Raw genomic sequence first — 25,514 nt, 5'->3', positions numbered from 1 at the left:
AGCACCCCGGCATCGGAGGCCGCCTCCTTAAGGTACAGAGAAGCCGTGGCAATATACGAGAGACATTGTCAAGCATGCTCAGATGCATTGGAAGGCAGTTCCGCCTCAAGTTCCTGAGCCCACGCCTTAACAGCCCAAGTCGCTGCAATTGTTGGCCTATGCACAGCCCTCATTAGGGTATAAATCGCTTTTAAAACAGCCCTCCACACGTCAATCAGTCGGTTTCTTCAGGGAGGTGATGGTAGTTACTGGCAGAGTAGAGGAAACAACCATACGCACCACATGAGAATCTACAGGCAGAGGGGTTTCTCAATTTTTACATACCTCCGCAGAGAGAGGATAGCGAGCCAACAGTCTCTTATTCGGTGTAAATTTTGTCCCCGGATTTTCCCAGGATTCCTGACGCATGTCAACCAGGTGTTCAGAATGGGGTAAAACTTGCTTAACCACTTTCTTACGTTTAAACCTATCCGGTTTCTTGGAGACAGTCTCAGGCTCATCAGCCACCTCAAGAATGAGTCAGATTGCCTCAATCAAATCCGGGATATCCACCAATGACTTCACTTCCCCATCAGAAACATCAGTGTCATTGTCTGTGGGATCAGTATATGCACCGTCCTCGTCAGAATAGCAGTGGATTGGGAGGAAGTAATGGCCCGTTTAGAAGACGACTTAGTCTTAGGCGGGCGAAAGTGACACTTAGATTTAGTCATAGATCGGTTCAAATGCTGTAACTGAGTGGAAAACGATTCCGCCCATGGCGGGTTTACAGCAGGGACCATAAACCGTTGCAGTGGCACAGATGGTCCCACAGGGGGCGTCAATTTAGTCACAAGCGTGTTTAACAATGTGGAAAATGTAGCCCAAGGTGGGTCTTGTGATGCCCCAGGTGCTACCGACCCACTGGGGGGTAAGGAACCCCCTGAACCTGAACTCTCAGCTGCCATATTATACTCCGTTACGTCCGCGGCCTCACTACCACGCAGTGTGGGAGAAGCCCCAGCGTCGTTGCCACGTGTAGCAGACATAACTATGTGCACAATATTGGGCAACAAGGTACAAAGTGTAGCAGCACTATACCTACCAAGAACTCTCAGTAAAGCGTGCCTATGATAGCACAGACCGGGCGTTCAAGAGATCTAGATTAAATGGTGACTATAAATCACAAGTAAAAATACACCGTCAGTATATCTTGTGATACAATCCTACATTAAACAGAAAGAAAAACCTGAAACACTTGGCCCCTCAGGTATAGTAACATAGGAATAGCCCACTGAGTGAAATACCCTTTAATAAGGCAACCACGCAGCAGCTACATGCACACACACATATACAGTCACAGCCGTACCACGCAGAAATGATGTACCATAAAACTGCACTGGACTAGCAATACAAAGTGATACTCAGTATGGCTATATGTGTTAACAATAGATATAACAATGCACAGTAAATACTGGATGTATATCACAGGGTGTTTGTACCACACAACCCTGAATGTATGCACTCTTTCTTAACTAACACTGTCCCAGTTACAGGTAGAATACTTAAGTGTCCTGTAAGAAGCACAGCACTGGCAATCAGGAGATTCTACAGAGGAGGATTTGCCCCAGCAGTCCCAGAAACAGCACAGCTCAGTCTATGATGGCCGCTGGTCAGGAGTGAGGGAGAGAGATATGCAGCTCCACGGCGGGAACATTGCTGAAATGGCGCCCTAGACCTGGGGGTGGGGCCTCAGGTCCGACCTGCTCCCCCTGCTGCCATCCCCACCGGGTACAGCGGGCTAAAAACGGGGTTAATATAGAGGGGAAAAAAACCCTGACCTGTGCCCATGAACGTCCCTGGTGGCTAGTGGAGCGCCCGGTAATCAGTGTCCACGCCAGCGCGTGGCCCACTTCCTACGGCCGCGCTGGATCGTGGCCCCGTGATCCGGGAGGGCGGTGTGTGTGACTGACCTATGAGAAGAAAAAAACGGAGCCTCCGCTGCAGTGACCCGGCAACCAGGGCGCGGGAGTATACAGCTCCGCTGGGGGTGACGGAGCTGCACGCAGGGAAGTCTGTGCGACTATCCCTGCTGCAGCCCTGTAGTATTCTGACAAGAATCTTCTGTCTTTCTTCCACAATGAAGCTCTGAATAGGCTGCCTGAGGCAGCCCCCTGTAAAGTGCCTGCATACTGCATGGCACCAACTTACAAATTGAGCTCCCTGTGCATGGAGGCGGGGTTATAGAGGAGGTGGCGCTGAGCATCTTGGGAACAGTCGAAAACTTTGAGCCTGTTGGTGCCTCGGGTCAAGATCCAACTCTACACCCCGATGTGAATCCATGTGGAGCCCAGTGTACCCCGCAGCAGAAAATCTGTTTGTTGTTTTCTCAGTATTTTCCCCGCTAGTAGTCTAGCTAGTCTTTTCTTTCCTCTTATTTACTCTCAGTCTTGGTTGCTGCCTTGTTATCTTGTAAGACTTGGGGGCATCGGAGTCTGGGCGGACCTAATTCGCCCATTCAAACGCAGCTGCTAAAAGGAGAAGACTAGCCTTGCAGGCGCCAACCGACCACTGGGGGTAATAACAGTCAGTGGCTAGAATAGATATAGCTGCGATCACTCTTTTCCAGCCACAGTGCCACTGGAACTCCCCAGTTGCCACCCAGTCCCCATAGTTCCAGATACTCAGTTCATAACATTATCACCGGCCCATAAAAACAAAATAAAAAGAGACAGGGTGGCCTAGAGTTTTTCCCCATGAATCCTTCTGCGCAAGGTCAGAATCCCAGCCAAATTCTGGCTAGTCAGATCCAGAACCTTACACAAATGGTGCAGGATCTCTCCTTACGAGATAGGTTCAGGAGAAGCACATTAGGAAGTTTGTAAGAGATCCTCCTGAGACCTAAGATGAACCTCCTCGAAAGCTTTTCAGGCAACCGGAGAGACTAACTTTCGGGAGAGTGTAAACTTTACTACCGTTTAAGGCCCTAAACCTCTGGTTCAGAGTCTCAGCGGGTGGGCATAGTGATGTCTTTACTTCAGGGGGATCCACAAACATGGGTCTTTGGTCTCAGTCCAGATGACCCAGCCTTACTCACTGTAGATGCCTTTTTTTTTTTTTTTTAAAGTCTTTAGTTCTTCTGTATGACTATCCTGACAGAGGCGTCTGCAGAAAGCCATTTACGTGCATTAAGACAGGGAAAGAATCCCGCTGAGGTCTATTGTACGTAGTTCCGCGCGTTGGTCGAACGATTATGGCTGGAATGATCCTGCCTTGTGCAGTCAGTTTTGCCTTGGCTTGTCGGAGCATATTAAGGATAGTCTCATTCAGTACTCAGTTCCAGGGATTTTTGATAAGCTCATGGAGCTTGCTATTAAGATCGATAGACGTCTCAGGGAACGGGTAACTGAAAAAAGGGACACTTTTTTGCCTAGTTCATGTGTGCACGGAGGAAGTGGAGGAACCCATGCAAGTGGGTCTATTCAGAATTTCCTCTGAAGAGAGAACTCGGAGATTGAATCTCGGGCTTTGTTTTTATCGAAGTCGAAAAATATTGCAGTACACAAGTCACGTACAAGCTACACACAGATGCCCTCCGTGCGCTTATTTGTTCTGCCGTGCATGCGCATATTCGCAATTTGCGCATGGTCGCTCCTGCGGTCCTGCGTATTAGAGTGTGGTATGAGTAATTACGGTAGAGTTTGTAATCGTATGGAAAAGCCATAAAAATAAGAATTTACTTACCGATAATTCTATTTCTCGGGAGTCCGTAGTGGATGCTGGGGTTCCTGAAAGGACCATGGGGGATAGCGGCTCCGCAGGAGACAGGGCACAAAAAGTAAAGCTTTAGGATCAGGTGGTGTGCACTGGCTCCTCCCCCTATGACCCTCCTCCAAGCCTCAGTTAGGATACTGTGCCCGGACGAGCGTACACAATAAGGAAGGATTTTGAATCCCGGGTAAGACTCATACCAGCCACACCAATCACACTGTACAACCTGTGATCTGAACCCAGTTAACAGTATGATAACAGCGGAGCCTCTGAAAAGATGGCTCACAACAATAATAACCCGATTTTTGTAACTATGTACAAGTAATGCAGATAATCCGCACTTGGGATGGGCGCCCAGCATCCACTACGGACTCCGAGAAATAGAATTATCGGTAAGTAAATTCTTATTTTCTCTATCGTCCTAGTGGATGCTGGGGTTCCTGAAAGGACCATGGGGATTATACCAAAGCTCCCAAACGGGCGGGAGAGTGCGGATGACTCTGCAGCACCGAATGAGAGAACTCCAGGTCCTCCTTAGCCAGGGTATCAAATTTGTAGGATTTTACAAACGTGTTTGCCCCTGACTAAATAGCCGCTCGGCAAAGTTGTAAAGCCGAGACCCCTCGGGCAGCCGCCCAAGATGAGCCCACCTTCCTTGTGGAATGGGCATTTACATATTTTGGCTGTGGCAGGCCTGCCACAGAATGTGCAAGCTGAATTGTATTACACATCCAACTAGCAATAGTCTGCTTAGAAGCAAGAGCACCCAGTTTGTTGGGTGCATACAGGATAACAGCAAGTCAGTTTTCCTGACTCCAGCCGTCCTGGAACCTATACTTTCAGGGCCCTGACAACATCCAGCAACTTGGAGTCCTCCAAGTCCCTAGTAGGCGCAAGGCACCACAATAAGCTGGTTCAGGTGAAACACTGACACCACCTTAGGGAGAGAACTGGGGACGAGTCCGCAGCTCTGCCCTGTCCGAATGGACAAATAGATATGGGCTTTTTTGAGAAAAAACCCACCAATTTGACACTCGCCTGGCCCAGGCCAGAGCCAAGAGCATGGTCACTTTTCATGTGAGATGCTTCAAATCCACAGATTTGACTGGTTTTAAACCAATGTGATTTGAGGAATCCCAGAACTACGTTGAGATCCCACAGTGCCACTGGAGGCACAAAAGGGGGTTGTATATGCAATACTCCCTTGACAAACTTCTGGACTTCAGGAACTGAAGCCAATTCTTTCTGGAAGAAAATCGACAGGGCCGAAATTTGAACCTTAATGGGCCCCAATTTGAGGCCCCTAGACACTCCTGTTTGCAGGAAATGCAGGAATCGACCGAGTTGAAATTTCTTCGTGGGGCCTTCCTGGCCTCACACCACGCAACATATTTTCGCCACATGTGGTGATAATGTTGTGCGGTCACCTCCTTCCTGGCTTTGACCAGGGTAGGAATGACCTCTTCCGGAATGCCTTTTTCCCTTAGGATCCGGCGTTCCACCGCCATGCCGTCAAACGCAGCTGCGGTAAGTCTTGGAACAGACATGGTACTTGCTGAAGCAAGTCCCTTCTTAGCGGCAGAGGCCATAAGTCCTCTGTGAGCATCTCTTGAAGTTCCGGGTACCAAGTCCTTCTTGGCCAATCCGGAGCCATGAGTATAGTTCTTACTCCTCTACGTCTTATAATTTTCAGTACCTTAGGTATGAGAAGCAGAGGAGGGAACACATACACCGACTGGTACACCCACGGTGTTACCAGAACGTCCACAGCTATTGCCTGAGGGTCTCTTGACCTGGCGCAATACCTGTCCCGTTTTTTGTTCAGACGGGACGCCATCATGTCCACCTTTGGTATTTCCCAACGGTTCACAATCATGTGGAAAAACTTCCCGATGAAGTTTCCACTCTCCCGGGTGGAGGTCGTGCCTGCTGAGGAAGTCTGCTTCCCAGTTTCCACTCCCGGAATGAAACACTGCTGACAGTGCTATCACATGATTTTCCGCCCAGCGAAAAGTCCTTGCAGTTTTTGCCATTGCCCTCCTGCTTCTTGTGCCGCCCTGTCTGTTTACGTGGGCGACTGCCGTGATGTTTTTCCCACTGGATCAATACCGGCTGACCTTGAAGCAGAGGTCTTGCTAAGCTTAGAGCATTATAAATTTACCCTTAGCTCCAGTATATTTATGTGGAGAAAAGTCTCCAGACTTGATCACACTCCCTGGAAATTTTTTCCTTGTGTGACTGCTCCCCAGCCTCTCGGGCTGGCCTCCGTGGTCACCAGCATCCAATCCTGAATGCCGAATCTGCGGCCCTCTAGAAGATGAGCACTCTGTAACCACCACAGGAGAGACACCCTTGTCCTTGGATATAGGGTTATCCGCTGATGCATCTGAAGATGCGATCCGGACCATTTGTCCAGCAGATCCCACTGAAAAGTTCTTGCGTGAAATCTGCCGAATGGAATTGCTTCGTAGGAAGCCACCATTTTTACCAGGACCCTTGTGCAATGATGCACTGACACTTTTCCTGGTTTTAGGAGGTTCTTGACTAGCTCGGATAACTCCCTGGCTTTCTCTTCCGGGAGAAACACCTTTTTCTGGACTGTGTCCAGAATCATCCCTAGGCACAGCAGACGTGTCGTCAGGATCAGCTGCGATTTTGGAATATTTAGAATCCATCCGTGCTGTTGTAGCAGTATCCGAGATAGTGCTACTCCGACCTCCAACTGTTCCCTGGACTTTGCCCTTATCAGGAGATCGTCCAAGTAAGGGGTAATTAAGACGCCTTTTCTTCGAAGAAGAATCATCATTTCGGCCATTACCTTGGTAAAGACCCGGGGTGCCGTGGACAATCCAAACGGCAGCGTCTGAAACTGACAGTGACAGTTCTATACCACGAACCTGAGGTACCCTTAGTGAGAAGGGCAAATTTGGGACATGGAGGTAAGCATCCCTGATGTCCCGGGACACTATATAGTCCCCTTCTTCCTGGTTCGTTATCACTGCTCTGAGTGACTCCATCTTGATTTGAACCTTTGTAAGTGTTCAAATTTTTTTAGATTTAGAATAGGTCTCACCTAGCCTTCTGGCTTCAGTACCACAATATAGTGTGGAATAATACCCCTTTCCTTGTTGTAGGAGGGGTAATTTGATTATCACCTGCTGGGAATACAGCTTGTGAATTTTTTTCCATACTGCCTCCTTGTCGGAGGGATACCTTGGTAAAGCAGACTTCAGGAGCCTGCGAGGGGGAAACGTTTCGACACTCCAATCTGTACCCCTGGGATACTACTTGTAGGATCCAGGGGTCCTGTACGGTCCCAGCGTCATGCTGAGAGCTTGGCAGAAGCGGTGGAAGGCTTCTGTTCCTGGGAATGGGCTGCCTGCTGCAGTCTTCTTCCCTTTCCTCTATCCCTGGGCAAATATGACTCTTATAGGGACGAAAGGACTGAGGCTGAAAAGACGGTGTCTTTTTCTGCAGAGATGTGACTTAGGGTAAAAACGGTGGATTTTCCAGCAGTTGCCGTGGCCACCAGGTCCGATGGACCGACCCCAAATAACTCCTCTTCCTTTATACGGCAATACACCTTTGTGCCGTTTGGAATCTGCATCACCTGACCACTGTCGTGTCCATAAACATCTTCTGGCAGATATGGACATCGCACTTACTCTTGATGCCAGAGTGCAAATATCCCTCTGTGCATCTCGTATATATAGAAATGCATCCTTTAAATGCTCTATAGTCAATAAAATACTGTCCCTGTCAAGGGTATCAATATTTTTAGTCAGGGAATCCGACCAAGCCACCCCAGCTCTGCACATCCAGGCTGAGGCGATCGCTGGTCGCAGTATAACACCAGTATGTGTGTATATACTTTTATATGATATTTTCCAGCCTCCTGTCAGCTGGCTCCTTGAGGACGGCCCTATCTATAGACGGTACCGCCACTTGTTTTGATAAGCGTGTGAGCGCCTTATCCACCCTAAGGGGTGTTTCCCAACGCGCCCTAACTTCTGGCGGGAAAGGGTATACCGCCAATAATTTTCTATCGGGGGGAACCCACGCATCATCACACACTTCATTTAATTTATCTGATTCAGGAAAAACTACAGGTAGTTTTTTCACATCCCACATAATACCCTCTTTTGTGGTACTTGTAGTATCAGAAATATGTAACACCTCCTTCATTGCCCTTAACGTGTGGCCCTAATAAGGAATACGTTTGTTTATTCACCGTCGACACTGGATTCAGTGTCCGTGTCTGTGTCTGTGTCGACCGACTAAGGTAAACGGGCGTTTTAAAACCCCTGACGGTGTTTTTGAGACGTCTGGACCGGTACTAATTGTTTGTCGGCCGTCTCATGTCGTCAACCGACCTTGCAGCGTGTTGACATTATCACGTAATTCCCTAAATAAGCCATCCATTCCGGTGTCGACTCCCTAGAGAGTGATATCACCATTACAGGCAATTGCTCCGCCTCCTCACCAACATCGTCCTCATACATGTCGACACACACGTACCGACACACAGCACACACACAGGGAATGCTCTGATAGAGGACAGGACCCACTAGCCCTTTGGAGAGACAGAGGGAGAGTTTGCCAGCACACACCAAAAAACGCTATAATTATATAGGGACAACCTTATATAAGTGTTTTCCCTTATAGCATCTTTTTATATATTTCTAACGCCAAATTAGTGCCCCCCCTCTCTGTTTTAACCCTGTTTCTGTAGTGCAGTGCAGGGGAGAGCCTGGGAGCCTTCCCTCCAGCCTTTCTGTGAGGGAAAATGGCGCTGTGTGCTGAGGAGATAGGCCCCGCCCCTTTTTCGGCGGGCTCGTCTCCCGCTCTTCAACGGATTCTGGCAGGGGTTAAATATCTCCATATAGCCCCCGGAGGCTATATGTGAGGTATTTTTTGCCAAAAAATAGGTTTACATTGCCTCCCAGGGCGCCCCCCTCCCAGCGCCCTGCACCCTCAGTGACTGCCGTGTGAAGTGTGCTGAGAGCAATGGCGCACAGCTGCAGTGCTGTGCGCTACCTTAAGAAGACTGAGGAGTCTTCTGCCGCCGATTCTGGACCTTCTTCTCTTTTCAGCATCTGCAAGGGGGCCGGCGGCGAGGCTCCGGTGACCATCCAGGCTGTACCTGTGATCGTCCCTCTGGAGCTAATGTCCAGTAGCCAAAGAAGCCAATCCATCCTGCACGCAGGTGAGTTCACTTCTTCTCCCCTAAGTCCCTCGTTGCAGTGATCCTGTTGCCAGCAGGACTCACTGTAAAATAAAAAACCTAAGCTAAACTTTTCTAAGCAGCTCTTTAGGAGAGCCACCTAGATTGCACCCTTCTCGGCCGGGCACAAAAATCTAACTGAGGCTTGGAGGAGGGTCATAGGGGGAGGAGCCAGTGCACACCACCTGATCCTAAAGCTTTACTTTTTGTGCCCTGTCTCCTGCGGAGCCGCTATTCCCCATGGTCCTTTCAGGAACCCCAGCATCCACTAGGACGATAGAGAAAAACATATTACACATTTAATCCAAATAGTGCACAATGTACACATAGTCTCCCTGCACCACACCAGCGAGTTACACTTGTTTAAATGGCATAAGAAAAAAGGGATTCACCTTTACAGGATAGGAGGGGACAGAACTAGGTTATAAGGTGGTGTTTGGTATCCAGCTGTAGGGTATTTTAAGAGCAATATTCCGGTGTTAGTTTGCAAAAAATCGTATGCTCCTGAGAATAGTTATGCGCAGGAACAGAATATAAATATTAACTGTATTTACTGGACACTTGATATGCGGCGGGAACCCAGAGGAGTACATCTGCAACTGCACCTGGAACAGACATCGCCCACCTAAACAAACTGACCTATGACCTCTCCGTACTGTAAATGACCATCCCTGTGTCCAATGGACAAAGAGATTACAGTTTCCATTGTGTTAGGTTTTGGACAAATGTATAAATAGTCTGCTGCAGGCCAGGTCACTCTCAGACTCTGAAGGTCATCTACTTTGATGACCGAGGACCGGACCGGGAAGCGCAAGCGAAACCAAAACGTATGTACCATTGACTGTAGCCATTTTTCTTAATGTATTGTATTATTATTGTAACCCCCTGCTAGTAAAGAACAGTTGGTGGGTCAGATCCCAACATAGTCTTTGAAATACAAATTGGTGTTGTGTCTCTCTTTCCCTGCTAGTGTTATACAAGTGTAATCTAGTCACACGTGTAGTTGCAAAGTGCTCACGGCATGTCTTTGTGTGTGTACGTACCGCGTGTACTTTGTACGACCATCGCGGCGTTTGTACGCAAAGTGCGTACACGGTACTGGGCTTTGTACGCTGTGTAAAAAGTACGTAGGCTAAGGATTGATTACAGCGGCTCCATTTTAAAGTGTATTGAATGTATTTTTAAAGTGTTGCTTTTAGTCCTGTAAGTAAATCAACATTTACATTTATACTGCAGAAGAAGGGACATGTGGTGTGTTTCTGCCCTAACAAGCAGCAAAACGCACGGGCCAAGTGATCTTAGTTCACTTAAACCTTCAACTTGTCTCCTCACACGACTGTTAGTTTCTGCTGAGATGTCTTTTGAGGGTCAGAACTCTTCTGTTTCTGCGTTTGTTGATAGTGGATATGCAGGGAATTTTTGGGATATATGACTCAGGATTCCGCAGCTCAACCTTAATAGACCCATTACTATGCAAGGTCTGGATGGTAACCCCCTTTCCACCAGGGTGATTACTCACCAGACTCCACCTCTGCAGATGACTGCTTGTGTGGCACTCCGAAAAGAAAGTGCTCCTTCTCACCCACTGCCCTGCAGTTCCATTAGTCTTGGGTTACCCCTGGCTCACTAACCACAATCCGTCCATCGATTGGAAGTCAGGGGTGATATCACGTTGGGGTTCCGACTGCTCGTAAAGATGTATTACTCGCCCTGTGCGAGTCGCTGTAGTTGCTCCGGGGGAGGGTATTCCTGCCGTTTACCAGGACTTTGCGGATGTATTTTCTAAAGTTAATGCAGATGACCTTCCACCTCATCGTTCGTATGATGGTGCTATAGATCTGGTCCCTGATGCCCGTTTAACTAAGGGGAGACTCTATGCACTATCTGGCCCAGAGACGAAGAAAATGAACGACTACGTGCAAGATAGTCTCAAGAAAGGGTTCATTAGGCCATCTAAATCTCCTCTGAGTGCAGGGTTATTTTTTGTTGGAAAAAAAGGACGGTTCCCCGAGACCCTGCATCCACTACCGGGCCCTGAATAAAATTATGGTTAAAAACACCTACCCTTTACCCCTCATTTCCATGTTGTCTGACCAGATCCGCACCGCAGGGGACCTCAGGGGAGAATACAACCTCATCCGAATAAGATCTGGGAATGAGTGGAAAAAGGCTTTTAGTACACAATCCAGTCACTATGAATACCTCGTGATGCCGTTTGGTCTTTCTAATGCCCCCGCAGTGTTCCAGGATCTGATAAATGATGTCCTCTGCGACTTCCTGAGGAGATTCGTGGTGGTATACTTGGATGACACTTATCTATTCAGAGTCCCCTGAACAACATCATCTCCATGTTCGGCAGGTGCTCCAAAAGTTGTGGGAGAATTATCTGTATGCCAAAGTGCGAATTTGATGTCACAGAGGTGTCCTTCCTTGGATATATCATTTCGCCTGGCGTTTTTTTTTTATGGAACCCAAAAAACTCCAGGCAGTCTTGGATTGGGCCCAACCCACGAACCTAAAGGCACATCAGAGGTTTTTGGGTTTTGCCAACTAATACAGACTCTTTATTCACGCCTTCTCGGAATTGGTCACTCCCTTTGTGGCACTGACGAGAAAGGGTGCTGATCCATCTAAATGGTCACCACAGGCGGAATATGCGTTCCAAGCGTTGAAACAGGTCTTTGTAACTGCTCCCGTTCTGAGACACACTAACCCCGAGCTACCATATATTGTTGAGGTACATGCTTCTGAAGTTGGGGTGGGTGCAGTTCTGACCTGGACCCTCAGCTGGAATATTTTCCTCAGATAAATCCACGGCGTCAGCACTGCATGATGCAGGATAAGCCACTGATCTCCCGCCCTGTGACGGACATTATTGGAGAATGTAGCTCTAGGGTGTAACAGTACAATATAGCCAGACACAGTACCTGACAAATAAAACCCTGTGGAGTGTGACTGCAATGCAGATCACAAACAGAGGATTTAAGTGGTGTATAGAGTGACTGAAATACAAAGGAGAAGGCGCCCAAAGGTTATTTTAACCTATAAATACAGGGAACCCAGTGGGTTTCACAATTAACATTGATTTTAAAACATAAACATGAACTGTTCTTTCATAAAAATGTATTAAAATGTACAGAAGCAAAGAAGCATGTCCATCATATTACACAGACAAAATGATGTAATTTCTCTTCGAATACTCCATCTTTGAAGTTGATAGAGGAATATCGTCAACTTAGTGCAATATCTTTAATCTTCCTCATATGCTATTCAGAGATAACATCAAATATATGTTATCTCTGAATAGCATATGAGGAAGATCACCTAGACGTAGAAAACGTCAGGTGGAACGCACCGGAAGCTCCGAAAAACCCGGAAGTCGCGGTCCGCGACCAAGCGCTCCCTGCTACACCACACGCTACAGCGTCTCGTGCTCAGCCGGAGACAGCTGCACCAAGCCGGTACCCCAAGTCAGGCACAAGACATCAGAACCGCCGCAGTGTGGAGGGGTAAGCATTGCCCGTAGGAGTGTCATGCCGGGGAACAAGTAAACACCAGCATCACATTATGAAATTATATAACTGCTGCTAGCATCATTGCCTGAACAAAACTGCCAAAGTGAACAAGTATCCCAGCAGTAAACAGTACGGGACTGTAACTCTTTTTCTTAATACAAGTCATGGTTATTTAACAGCTTTCCAACGTTGATACTGATAAGTCCCTTGGAGGGAAATAACAGCTATACTAACCAGCAGGACTATACGAAAAGAATTGTGCTGTGTTTTTTCTAACAAACTAATATACCGGTATGCATGCCATTTACGAACATAAAAGTCCAATTGGCTAGAGCGCATATATTTTATATTGTATTTATTTTCCTTTCAGTCTTGATTGTTATCTTATTGAGATGTTTTGATAAAAGTTTATATAATTCATTGTTTTTAGGAGATAAATATTAAGAATTTACTTACCGATAATTCTATTTCTCTAACGTCCTAAGTGGATGCTGGGAACTCCGTAAGGACCATGGGGAATAGCGGCTCCGCAGGAGACTGGGCACAAAAGTAAAGCTTTAGGACTACCTGGTGTGCACTGGCTCCTCCCCCTATGACCCTCCTCCAAGCCTCAGTTAGGATACTGTGCCCGGACGAGCGTACACAAAAAGGAAGGATATTGAATCCCGGGTAAGACTCATACCAGCCACACCAATCACACCGTACAACCTGTGATCTGAACCCAGTTAACAGCATGATAACAGAGGAGCCTCTGGAAAGATGGCTCACAACAACAATAACCCGATTTAGTTAACAATAACTATGTACAAGTATTGCAGACAATCCGCACTTGGGATGGGCGCCCAGCATCCACTACGGACTACGAGAAATAGATTTACCGGTGAGTAAAATCTTATTTTCTCTGACGTCCTAGTGGATGCTGGGAACTCCGTAAGGACCATGGGGATTATACCAAAGCTCCCAAACGGGCGGGAGAGTGCGGATGACTCTGCAGCACCGAATGAGAGAACTCCAGGTCCTCCTCAGCCAGGGTATCAAATTTGTAGAATTTAGCAAACGTGTTTGCTTCTGACCAAGTAGCTGCTCGGCAAAGTTGTAAAGCCGAGACCCCTCGGACAGCCGCCCAAGATGAGCCCACCTTCCTTGTGGAATGGGCTTTTACAGATTTTGGCTGTGGCAGGCCTGCCACAGAATGTGCAAGCTGAATTGTACTACAAATCCAACGAGCAATAGTCTGCTTAGAAGCAGGAGCACCCAGCTTGTTGGGTGCATACAGGATAAACAGCGAGTCAGATTTTCTGACTCCAGCCGTCCTGGAAACATATTTTCAGGGCCTTGACTACGTCCAGCAACTTGGAGTCCTCCAAATCCCTAGTAGCCACAGGCACCACAATAGGCTGGTTCAGGTGAAACGCTGACACCACCTTAGGGAGAAACGGAGTACGAGTCCTCAATTCCGCCCTGTCCGAATGGAAAATCAGATAAGGGCTTTTACAGGATAAAGCCGCCAATTCTGACACGCGCCTGGCCGAAGCCAGGGCTAACACATGACCACTTTCCACGTGAGATATTTCAAATCCACAGATTTAAGTGGTTCAAACCAATGTGATTTTAGGAACCCCAAAACTACATTGAGATCCCAAGGTGCCACTGGAGGCACAAAAGGAGGCTCTATATGCAGCACCCCTTTGACAAACGTCTGAACTTCAGGAACTGAAGCCAGTTCTTTCTGGAAGAAAATCGACAGGGCCGAAATCTGAACCTTAATGGATTCTAATTTTAGGCCCATAGACACTCCTGTTTGCAGGAAATGCAGGAATCGACCCAGTTGAAATTCCTCCGTTGGGGCCTTCCTGGCCTCGCACCATGCAACATATTTCCGCCAAATGCGGTGATAATGCTTTGTGGTCACATCCTTCCTGGCTTTGATCAGGGTAGGACTGACTTCTTCCTGAATGCCTTTTTCCTTCAGGATCCGGCGTTCAACCGCCATGCCGTCAAACGCAGGCGCGATAAGTCTTGGAACAGACAGGGTCCTTGCTGAAGCAGGTCCCTTCTTAGTGGTAGAGGCCACGGGTCCTCTGTGAGCATCTCTTGAAGTTCCGGGTACCAAGTCCATCTTGGCCAATCCGGAGCCACGAGTATAGTTCTTACTCCTCTCCGTCTTATAATTCTCAGTACCTTGGGTGTGAGAGGCAGAGGAGGGAACACATACACTGACTGGTACACCCATGGTGTTACCAGAGCGTCCACAGCTATTGCCTGAGGGTCCCTTGACCTGGTGCAATACCTGTCCAATTTTTTGTTGAGGCGGGACGCCATCATGTCCACCTTTGGTTCTTACCAACGGTTTACAATCATGTGGAAGACTTCTGGGTGAAGTCTCCACTCTCCCGGGTGGAGGTCGTGCCTGCTGAGGAAGTCTGCTTCCCAGTTGTCCACTCCCGGAATGAACACTGCTGACAGTGCTATCACATGATTTTCCGCCCAGCGAAGAATCCTTGCAGCTTCTGCCATTGCCCTCCTGCTTCTTGTGCCACCCTGTCTGTTCACGTGGGCGACTGTCGTGATGTTGTCCGACTGGATCAGCACCGGCTGACCTTGAAGCAGAGGTCTTGCTTGGCTTAGGGCATTGTAAATGGCCCTCAGCTCCAGGATATTTATGTGAAGTGATGTCTCCAGGCTTGACCACAAGCCCTGGAAATTTCTTCCCTGTGTGACTGCTCCCCAGCCTCGCAGGCTGGCATCCGTGGTCACCAGGACCCAGTCCTGAATGCCGAATCTGCGGCCCTCTAGAAGATGAGCACTCTGCAACCACCACAGGAGAGACACCCTTGTCTTTGGTGACAGGGTTATCCGCTGATGCATCTGAAGATGCGATCCGGACCATTTGTCCACCAGGTCCCACTGGAAAGTTCTTGCGTGGAATCTGCCGAATGGGATTGCTTCGTAGGAAGCCACAATTTTTCCCAGGACCCTTGTGCATTGATGCACTGACACTTGGCCTGGCTTTAGGAGGTTTCTGACTAGTTCGGATAACTCCCTGGCTTTCTCCTCCGGGAGAAACACCTTTTTCTGGACTGTGTCCAGGATCATCCCTAGGAATAGAAGACGTGTCGTCGGGATCAGCTGCGATTTTGGAATATTGAGAATCCAACCGTGCTGCCGCAACACTACTTGAGATAGTGCTACCCCGACTACCAATTGTTCCCTGGATCTTGCCCTTATCAGGAGATCGTCCAAGTACGGGATAACAAACTCCCTTCCTTCGAAGGAGTATCATCATTTCGGCCATTACCTTGGTAAGGACCCGGGGTGCCGTGGACAAACCAAACGGCAGCGTCTGAAACTGATAGTGACAGTTCTGTACCAAAAACCTGAGGTACCCTTGGTGAGAAGGGTAAATTGGGACATGGAGGTAAGCATCCTTGATGTCCAAAGACACCATATAATCCCCTTCTTCCAAGTTCGCAATCACCGCTCTGAGTGACTCCATCTTGAATTTGAATCTGTGTATGTAAGTGTTCAAGGATTTCAGATTTAAAATAGGTCTCACCGAGCCGTCCGGCTTCGGTACCACAAACAGCGTGGAATAATACCCCTTTCCCTGTTGCAGGAGGGGTACCTTGATTATCACCTGCTGGGAATACAGCTTGTGAATGGCTTCCAATACCGCCTCCCTGTCGGAGGGAGACGTCATTAAAGCAGACTTTAGGAAACGGCGAGGGGGAGTGCCTGAGTCCGCTTGTAAAGCCCCAGCGTCATGCTGAGGACTTGGCAGAAATGGGAGAGGGCTTCTGTTCTTGGGAACTGGCTGATTTGCTGCAGCCTTTTTCCTCTCCCTCTGCCACGGGGCAGAAATGAGGAGCCTTTTGCCCGCTTGCCCTTATGGGGCCGAAAGGACTGCGCCTGATAATACGGCGTCTTCTTGTGTTGAAAGGCTACCTGGGGTAAAAATGTGGATTTCCCAGCAGTTGCCGTGGCCACCAGGTCTGATAGACCTACTCCAAATAACTCCTCCCCTTTATAAGGCAATACTTCCATATGCCTTTTGGAATCAGCATCACCTGACCACTGCCTCGTCCATAACCCTCTTCTGGCAGAAATGGACAGCGCACTTACTCTTGATGCCAGTCGGCAAATATCCCTCTGTGCATCACGCATATATAGAAATGCATCTTTCAAATGCTCTATAGTCAGTAATATACTGTCCCTATCTAGGGTATCAATATTGTCAGTCAGGGAATCCGACCAAGCCACCCCAGCACTGCACATCCAGGCTGAGGCGATTGTTGGTCGCAGTATAACACCCGTGTGAGTGTATATACATTTTAGGATATTCTCCTGCTTTCTGTCAGCAGGTTCCTTAAGGGCAGCCGTATCAGGAGACGGTAGTGCCACCTGTTTAGACAAACGTGTGAGCGCTTTATCCACCTTATGGGGTGTTTCCCAACGTGCCCTATCCTCTGGCGGGATGGGGTATGAGCTAATAACCTTTTAGGAATTATCAGTTTTTTATCGGGGGAAACCCACGCTTCATCACACACTGCATTTAATTCCTCAGATGCAGGAAAAACTACAGGCATTTTTTACCAACATAATACCCTTTTTAGTGGTACTTGTATTATCAGAAATATGTAAAACATTTTTCATAGCATCAATCCTGTAACGTGTGGCCCTACTGGAAGTCACATTCGTCTCTTCATCGTCGACACTGGAGTCAGTATCCGTGTCGGCGTCTGTATCTGCCATCTGAGGTAACGGGCGTTTTAGAGCCCCTGATGGCTTTTGAGACGCCTGGACAGGCACGAGCTGAGTAGCCGGCTGTCTCATGTCATCTACTGTCTTTTGTAAAGAGCTGACACTGTCACGTAATTCCTTCCATAAGCTCAGCCACTCAGGTGTCGACTCCCTAGGGGGTGACATCTCCATTACAGGCAATTGCTCCGCCTCCACACCATTTTCCTCCTCATACATGTCGACACAATCGTACCGACACACAGCACACACACAGGGAATGCTCTGATAGAGGACAGGACCCCACTAGCCCTTTGGGGAGACAGAGGGAGAGTATGCCAGCACACACCAGAGCGCTATATATATATATATATATATATATATATATATATATACAGGGATAACCTTATAGAAGTGTTTTTCCCCTTATAGCTGGTTTTATTTATACTGCGCCTAATTAGTGCCCCCCCTCTCTTTTTAACCCTTTTCTGTAGTGCAGGACTGCAGGGGAGAGTCAGGGAGACGTCCTTCCAGCGGGGCTGTGAGGGAAAATGGCGCCAGTGTGCTGAGGAGATAGGCTCCGCCCCCTTCTCGGCGGACTTTTCTCCCGCTTTTATCTGTAATCTGGCAGGGGTTAATATACATCCATATAGCCCTGGAGCTATATGTGATGTAATTTTTGCCAGCCAAGGTGTTTTTATTGCTTCTCAGGGCGCCCCCCCCCCCAGCGCCCTGCACCCTCAGTGACCGGAGTGTGAAGTGTGTATGAGGAGCAATGGCGCACAGCTGCAGTGCTGTGCGCTACCTTGGTGAAGACTGATGTCTTCTGCCGCCGATTTTCCGGACCTCTTCTTGCTTCTGGCTCTGTAAGGGGGCCGGCGGCGCGGCTCTGGGACCGGACTCCGAGGCTGGGCCTGTGTTCGGTCCCTCTGGAGCTAATGGTGTCCAGTAGCCAAGAAGCCCAAGCTGGCTGCAAGCAGGCAGGTTCGCTTCTTCTCCCCTTAGTCCCTCGATGCAGTGAGCCTGTTGCAAGCAGGTCTCACTGAAAATAAAAAACCTAAAACTAAACTTTTACTAAGAAACTCAGGAGAGCCTCCTAGAATGCACCCTTCTCGGCCGGGCACAAAAATCTAACTGAGGCTTGGAGGAGGGTCATAGGGGGAGGAGCCAGTGCACACCAGGTAGTCCTAAAGCTTTACTTTTGTGCCCAGTCTCCTGCGGAGCCGCTATTCCCCATGGTCCTTACGGAGTTCCCAGCATCCACTAGGACGTCAGAGAAAAAGGTATTTTTATTAAACCAGCAGCCTTTGATTAAATTAGATGTTCACAATTGTATTAGTGCGCTCACACTTGATATACAAACTCCCTGTTAGCTGCCTGCACTGCAGGCACCAACTTACAAACCGAGCTCCAGTGTCTGAAGGCGGGGTTATAGGAGGAGGCCATGCAATGCATCCTGGGAAAGGTCAAAGCTTTAGCCTGCTGGTGCCTCCGCATCAAGATCCAACTCTACACCCCGATGTATTCCCTGTGGAACACTGTGTTCCCCGCTGCAGAAATATATAAATAATTAGATAGACAGACAGACAGACAGACAGACAGACAGACAGACAGACAATGCATTGAGCGCTTCCTACACAATGCACAACACGATGTTCAACGGTGTATCACTACAGCGTGCATGTAACTGCATGCTGTTGTTCATTACCATGTCCCATATGACGGGCAGCATATCAGATGGGAAGAGGAGAAGAATGATCGCCACACACGCACGTTCGGTTGTACACACTATACAATCCATATGCTATATCATATCAATTCGCCCTGGAACAATATATTGTACAATAAATCTATTTGTGTGTACCCTGCTTGTGTCAACAAGACAAAACACTTAAATTTTTGAAAAGAATGATTGTTGGATGAAAAACCCTTGAAGTACATGAAAAAGGGGGGGGGGGGGGGGGGGGGGGGAGGTGTCAGAATTTCTAAATGTGACGATTTTTGAGAGATTTTTCTGCAGGATTTAAAGCAGCAATTTGTTTTAAACGTAAAACCTGGTCGGTTTGCCAATATAAATCCTGCAGCAAAATCGTTGTTTGTCCTTATTACATTCCCCCCATATTGTTATGTTATATGCTTCCCTTCTTCCCGATAGAACAACTTGGCATATAATCATTTTAACCCAATAATTTGGTCATTTCGGGGGGTCTACTTACTAAGCCGTGAATGGAGATAAAGTCCCAGCCAATCAGCTCCTAACTTATTTTTCAAACACAGCATGACAGGTAGGAGCCGATTGGCTGGTACTTCATCTTCGGCGACTTTATATCCATCCAAGGCTTAGTAAATAGACCCCTTTTTGGTATATGCTACCTTTGAGGCTTAAGGCAAATTGCTCAGTAGTTTGTCCTTGAGATGGCTTTGATCGAAGAAGCAGGACAAGCTTGTGACCTGTTGGAAGTACTGTACTATGGTTAGGTGGAGAATCAGTGACCTGTAAAGTACATTAAAGACATTAGCATGGGGAAGTGTACAAGACAAGTTACCTGATCCCTCTGTTGCGTGAAAGCGTTTTCCACTATTTTGGATTGAACTGGTCCTGGACATATGATGCTAACAGTAATGTCTGGATAACCCCCCAGTTCAATTCGAAGGCTATTGAAAAATCCCTGCAAAACAAGACCCCACAAGATACATTTTTTACATTTTTATTTTTTTTAATGAAAACCTAAACTTAAAGCATCCACACCACTAATTTCAGCTGAGATGAAATAATATTCAATTAACTTAACACGTTCATACATTTATCGCTAAGCAGAATATACATTAAAGGATGGAATCAAAACATTTCAGACATATGTGGATATTGGGGAATTTTAGGCACTTCACTAAAAGGTTGCAGACTTGTATCACCACACACAGAAGTTATCCTTAAGATTCTATGAATTTCCATAAAAAGAGGTTTCGTGGTGTGACCAATGGCGCTACCTAGTTAAACACCTTCTGAATCACAGCAAGTGATGAGATCAACAATGGTACCAGAAACACGATGATGCTTTTCTTATATGGTATGTAGGGATTACTTATCGAAAAAAACATTATTCTAGGACTATCTTGGTTGGAATGTTGACCTTTTATCTGTTGGTTGTCATCATATGCAAAATAAGTGAAGAATACCACAATGTGTGATAAATTCCTTTTAACATAAATAGTTCATTATTTTGTGATGTTTTATGTGCAAAAGTTGTCTCATTACAGTTGTCTGGAGTACAGTATTTACAATCGGGGTGTACCAAAACTCACAGATATACTGTAAGGTGTAGAGGGACTCTTATAAAGATATCTTTCATCTTATGGGGATACGTGAAGTGTACAGTTGCTTACAGTATAATCTGTTTTAGTCAATGATATAAAAGGCATGCTTTCAAAAAGATCACATCTCTTGAAACACGTTGGATCAGGAGATCCTGTCCAGTATGGACGCCATGCTCCCATCTGGAAAAAAATAAGAATTTACTCACCGGTAATTCTATTTCTCGAAGTCCGTAGTGGATGCTGGGAACTCCGTAAGGACCATGGGGAATAGCGGGCTCCGAAGGAGGCTGGGCACTCTAGAAAGATCTTAGACTACCTGGTGTGCACTGGCCCCTCCCACTATGACCCTCCTCCAAGCCTCAGTTAGGTACTGTGCCCGGACGAGCGTACACAATAAGGAAGGATTCTGAATCCCGGGTAAGACTCATACCAGCCACACCAATCACACCGTACAACTCGTGATATGAAACACAGTTAACAGTATGAAACAATAGAGCCTCTCAACAGATGGCTCAACAATAACCCGATTTAGTTAACAATAACTATGTACAAGTATTGCAGATAAACCGCACTTGGGATGGGCGCCCAGCATCCACTACGGACTACGAGAAATAGAATTACCGGTGAGTAAATTCTTATTTTCTCTAACGTCCTAGTGGATGCTGGGAACTCCGTAAGGACCATGGGGATTATACCAAAGCTCCCAAACGGGCGGGAGAGTGCGGATGACTCTGCAGCACTGAATGAGAGAACTCCAGGTCCTCCTCAGCCAGGGTATCAAATTTGTAGAATTTTGCAAACGTGTTTGCCCCTGACCAAGTAGCTGCTCGGCAAAGTTGTAAAGCCGAGACCTCTCGGGCAGCCGCCCAAGATGAGCCCACCTTCCTTGTGGAATGGGCATTGACAGATTTTGGCTGTGGCAGGCCTGCCACAGTATGTGCAAGCTGAATTGTACTACAAATCCAACGAGCAATAGTCTGCTTAGAAGCAGGAGCACCCAGCTTGTTAGGTGCATATAGGATAAACAGCGAGTCAGATTTTCTGACTCTAGCCGTTCTGGAAACATATTTTCAGTGCCCTGACAACGTCTAGCAACTTGGAGTCCTCCAAGTCCCTAGTAGCCTAGGCACCACAATAGGCTGGTTCAGGTGAAACGCTGACACCACCTTTGGGAGAAACTGGGGACGAGTCCTCAATTCTGCCCTATCCATATGGAAAATCAAATAAGGGCTTTTACAAGACAAAGCCGCCAACTTTGATACTCGCCTGGCAGAAGCCAAGGCCAATAACATAACCACCTTCCACGTGAGATATTTCAGATCCACGGTTTTTAGTGGTTCAAACCAATGTGATTTTAAGAAACTCAACACCACGTTGAGATCCCAAGGTGCCACAGGAGGCACAAACGGGGGCTGACTCTGCAGCACTCCTTTTATAAATGTCTGAACTTCAGGTACTGAAGCTAGTTCTTTTTGAAAGAAAATCGACAGAGCCGAGATCTGTACCTTAATGGAACCCAATTTAAGGCCCATAGTCACTCCTGCTTGCAGGAAATGCAGAAATCGACCTAGTTGAAATTCCTCTGTTGGGGCCCTTTCGGCCTCACACCATGCAACATATTTTCGCCATATGCGGTGATAATGAGTTGCTGTAACCTCTTTCCTGGCTTTAGTAAGCGTAGGAATGACTTCCTCCGGAATGCCCTTTTCCTTCAGGATCCGGCGTTCAACCGCCATGCCGACAAACGCAGCCGCGGTAAGTCTTGGAACAGACAGGGCCCCTGCTGCCGCAGGTCCTGTCTGAGTGGCAGAGGCCATGGGTCCTCTGATATAAATTCTTGAAGTTCTGGGTACCAAGCTCTTCTTGGCCATCCACGAGTATCGTTCTTACTCCTCGCCTTCTTATTATTCTCAGTACCTTTGGTATGAGAGCAGAGGGGAGAACACATAAACCGACTGGTACACCCACGGTGTTACCAGAGCGTCCATAGCTATCGCCTGAGGGTCCCTTGACCCGGTGCAATATCTTTCATAGCTTTTTGTTGAGGCGGGACGCCATCATGTCCACCTGTGGCCTTTCCCAATGGTGTACAATCCTATTGGAAGACTTCTGGAGGAAGTCCCCATTCTCCCGGGTGGAGGTCGTGTCTGTTGAGAAGATCTGCTTCCCAGTTGTCCACTCCGGGAATGAACACTGCTGACAGTGCTAACACATGATTTTCCGCCTATCGGAGAATCCTTGTGGCTTCTGCCATCGCCATCCTGCTTCTTGTGCCGCCCTGTTGGTTTACATGGGCGACTGCCGTGATGTTGTCTGATTGGATCAGTACCGGCTGGTTTTGAAGCAGAGGCCTTGCCGGCCTCAGGGCATTGTAAATGGCCCTCAGGTCCAGAATATTTATGTGTAGGGAAATAACCTGACTTGACCAAAGTCCCTGGAAATTTCTTCCCTGTGTGACTGCCTCCCAGCCTCAAAGGCTGGAATCCATGGTCACTAGGACCTAGTCCTGTATGCCGAACCTGCAGCCCTCTTGAAGATGGGCACTCTGCAGCCACCACAGTAGAGATACCCTGGTCCTTGGAGACAGGGTTATCAGCCTATGCATCGGAAGATGCGATCCGGACCACTTGTCCAACAGGTCCCTCTGAAAAGTTCTTGTATGGAACCTGCCTAATGGGATTGCTTCGTAGGAAGCTACCATTTTTCCCAGGACTCGCGTGCAATGATGCACCGCTACCTATTTTGGCTTCAGGAGGTCTCTGACTAGAGATGACAACTCCTTGGCTTTCTCCTCCGGGAGAAACACTATTTCTGGTTTATGTCCAGAACCATCCCCAGGAACAGTAGACGTGTCATAGGAACCAGCTGTGACTTTGGACTGTTTAGAATCCAACCATGCTGTTGTAGCACTTTCCAAAATAGTGCTACCCCGACTACCAACTGCTCCTTGGACCTCGCCCTTATAACGAGATTGTCCAAGTACGGGATAATTACAACTCCCTTTTTTTGAAGGAGTATCAACATTTCGGCCATTACCTTGATAAAACACCCTCGGTGCCATGTACAGTCCAAACGGCAGTGTCTGGACTTGGTAATGGTAATCCTGTACCACAAATCTGAGGTACTCCTGGCGAGGATGGTAAATGGGGACATGCAGGTAAGCATCCTTGATGTCCCAGGATACCATGTAATCCCCCTCGTCCAGGCTTGGAATAACCGCCCTGAGCGATTCCATCTTGAACTTGAATTTTTGTGTTCAAGGATTTTAAATATAAAATGGGTCACACCGAACCATGCGGTTTCGGTACCCCAACCCGTGTGGAATAGTAACCCCGTCCTTGTTGAAGTAGGGGCACCTTGAGTATTACCTGCTGGGAATACCGCTTATTAATTGCCTCTAGCACAGCCTCCCTGCCTGAGGGAGTTGTCAGCAAGGCATATTTTAGGAAACGGCTGGGGGGAGACATCTCGAATTCCAGCTTGTACCCCTGAAATATTACTTGAAAGAAACAGGGATCCACCTGTGAGCGAGCCCACTAATTGCTGAAATTTTTGAGACGGCCCCCCCACCGTACCTGGCTACACCTGTGGAGCACCCGCGTCATGGTGTGGCCTCACAGGAGGCGGGGGAAGAATCTTGATTCTGGGAACAGGCTGACTGGTGCAGCTTTTTTCCCTCTACCCTTGTCTCTGTACAGAAAGGAAGCGCCATTTGACCCGCTTGCTTTTCTGAAGCCGAAAGGACTGTACCTTTGTCTGTGAGGAAACCTGAAGTAAAATTATTTCTTCCCAGCAGTTGCTGTGGATACGAGGTCCCAGAGACCAACCCCAAATAATTCCTCACCCTTATAAGGCTCTCTATGCGTTTTAAGTCAGCATCACCTGTCCAGTGACAGGTCTCTAATACCCTCCTGACAGAATGGACATTACATTTATTTTGGATGCCAGCCGGCAAAATATCCCTCTGTGCATCCCCCATATATAAGACGACGTCTTTAATATGTTTTTATGTTTGCCAACTAGTATCCCTGTTTGACAGGGTCACCGACCACGCTGCAGCAGCACTATCTGCAGGTCTCAGTCTAGTACCTGAGTGTGTAAATACAGACTTCAGGATAGCCTCCTGTTTTTTATCAACAGGTACCTATTAAAGTGGCCGTATCCTAAGACGGCAGTGCCACCTTTTTTGACAAACGTGTGAGCGCCTTATCCACCCTAGGGGATATCTCCCAGCGTAACTTATCCACCTGGCGGGAAAGGGTACGCCATCAGTAACTTTTTATAAATTACCAGTTTCTTAACGGGGGAACCCACGCTTTCACACACTTCATTTATTCATCTGATGGGGGAACAAAACACTGCCTGTTTTTTCTCCCCAAACCTAAAACCCATTTTTAGAGGTGCTTGGGTTAAAGTCAGAAATGTATAACACATTTTTTATTGCCGGGATCACGTCACGGATGTTCCTAGTGGATTGTGTATATGTCTCCACTGGAGTCAGACTCCGTGTCGACATCTGTGTCTGCCATCTGAGAGAGCGGGCGTTTTTGAGCCCCTGATGGCCTTTGAGACGCCTGGGCAGGCGCGGGCTGCGAAGCCGGCTGTCCCACAGCTGTTACGTCATCCACCCTTTTATGTAAGGAGTTGACACTGTCGGTTAATACCTTTCACCTATCCATCCACTCTGGTGTCGGCCCCACAGGGGGCGACATCACATATATCGGCCTCTGTTCTGTCACCATATAAGCCTCCTCATTCAACATGTCGACACAGCCGTACCGACACACCGCAGACACACAGGGAATGCTCTAAACGAGGACAGGACCCACAAAAGCCCTTTGGGGGGACAGAGTAAGAGTATGCCAGCACACACCAGAGCGCTATATATATATATATACAGGGACTAACTGAGTTATGTCCCTAATAGCTTTTATATAATATACTGTATACAGTGCCAATTTTAATGCCCCCCC

At 47.7% G+C, this 25,514-nt stretch overlaps 1 protein-coding gene across 1 annotated transcript in view; it reads right to left on the bottom strand.

The window, feature by feature from the left end:
- DHRS7 (dehydrogenase/reductase 7) overlaps window positions 1-25,514 on the bottom strand; it is an 88,905-nt gene that overhangs the window by 8,123 nt on the left and 55,268 nt on the right. Inside the window, exon 5 of the mRNA XM_063947758.1 lies at window positions 19,773-19,895. Within this exon, the coding sequence (XP_063803828.1) occupies window positions 19,773-19,895 (123 nt within the window). The remainder of the gene's footprint in view (window positions 1-19,772; window positions 19,896-25,514) is intronic.

The sequence above is a fragment of the Pseudophryne corroboree genome, chromosome 12, assembly GCF_028390025.1.
Source record: "Pseudophryne corroboree isolate aPseCor3 chromosome 12, aPseCor3.hap2, whole genome shotgun sequence".
Lineage (NCBI taxonomy): Eukaryota > Metazoa > Chordata > Amphibia > Anura > Myobatrachidae > Pseudophryne > Pseudophryne corroboree.
Note: the sequence above shows the minus strand (reverse complement) of the source record. Positions and strands in the feature narration are given on the sequence as shown.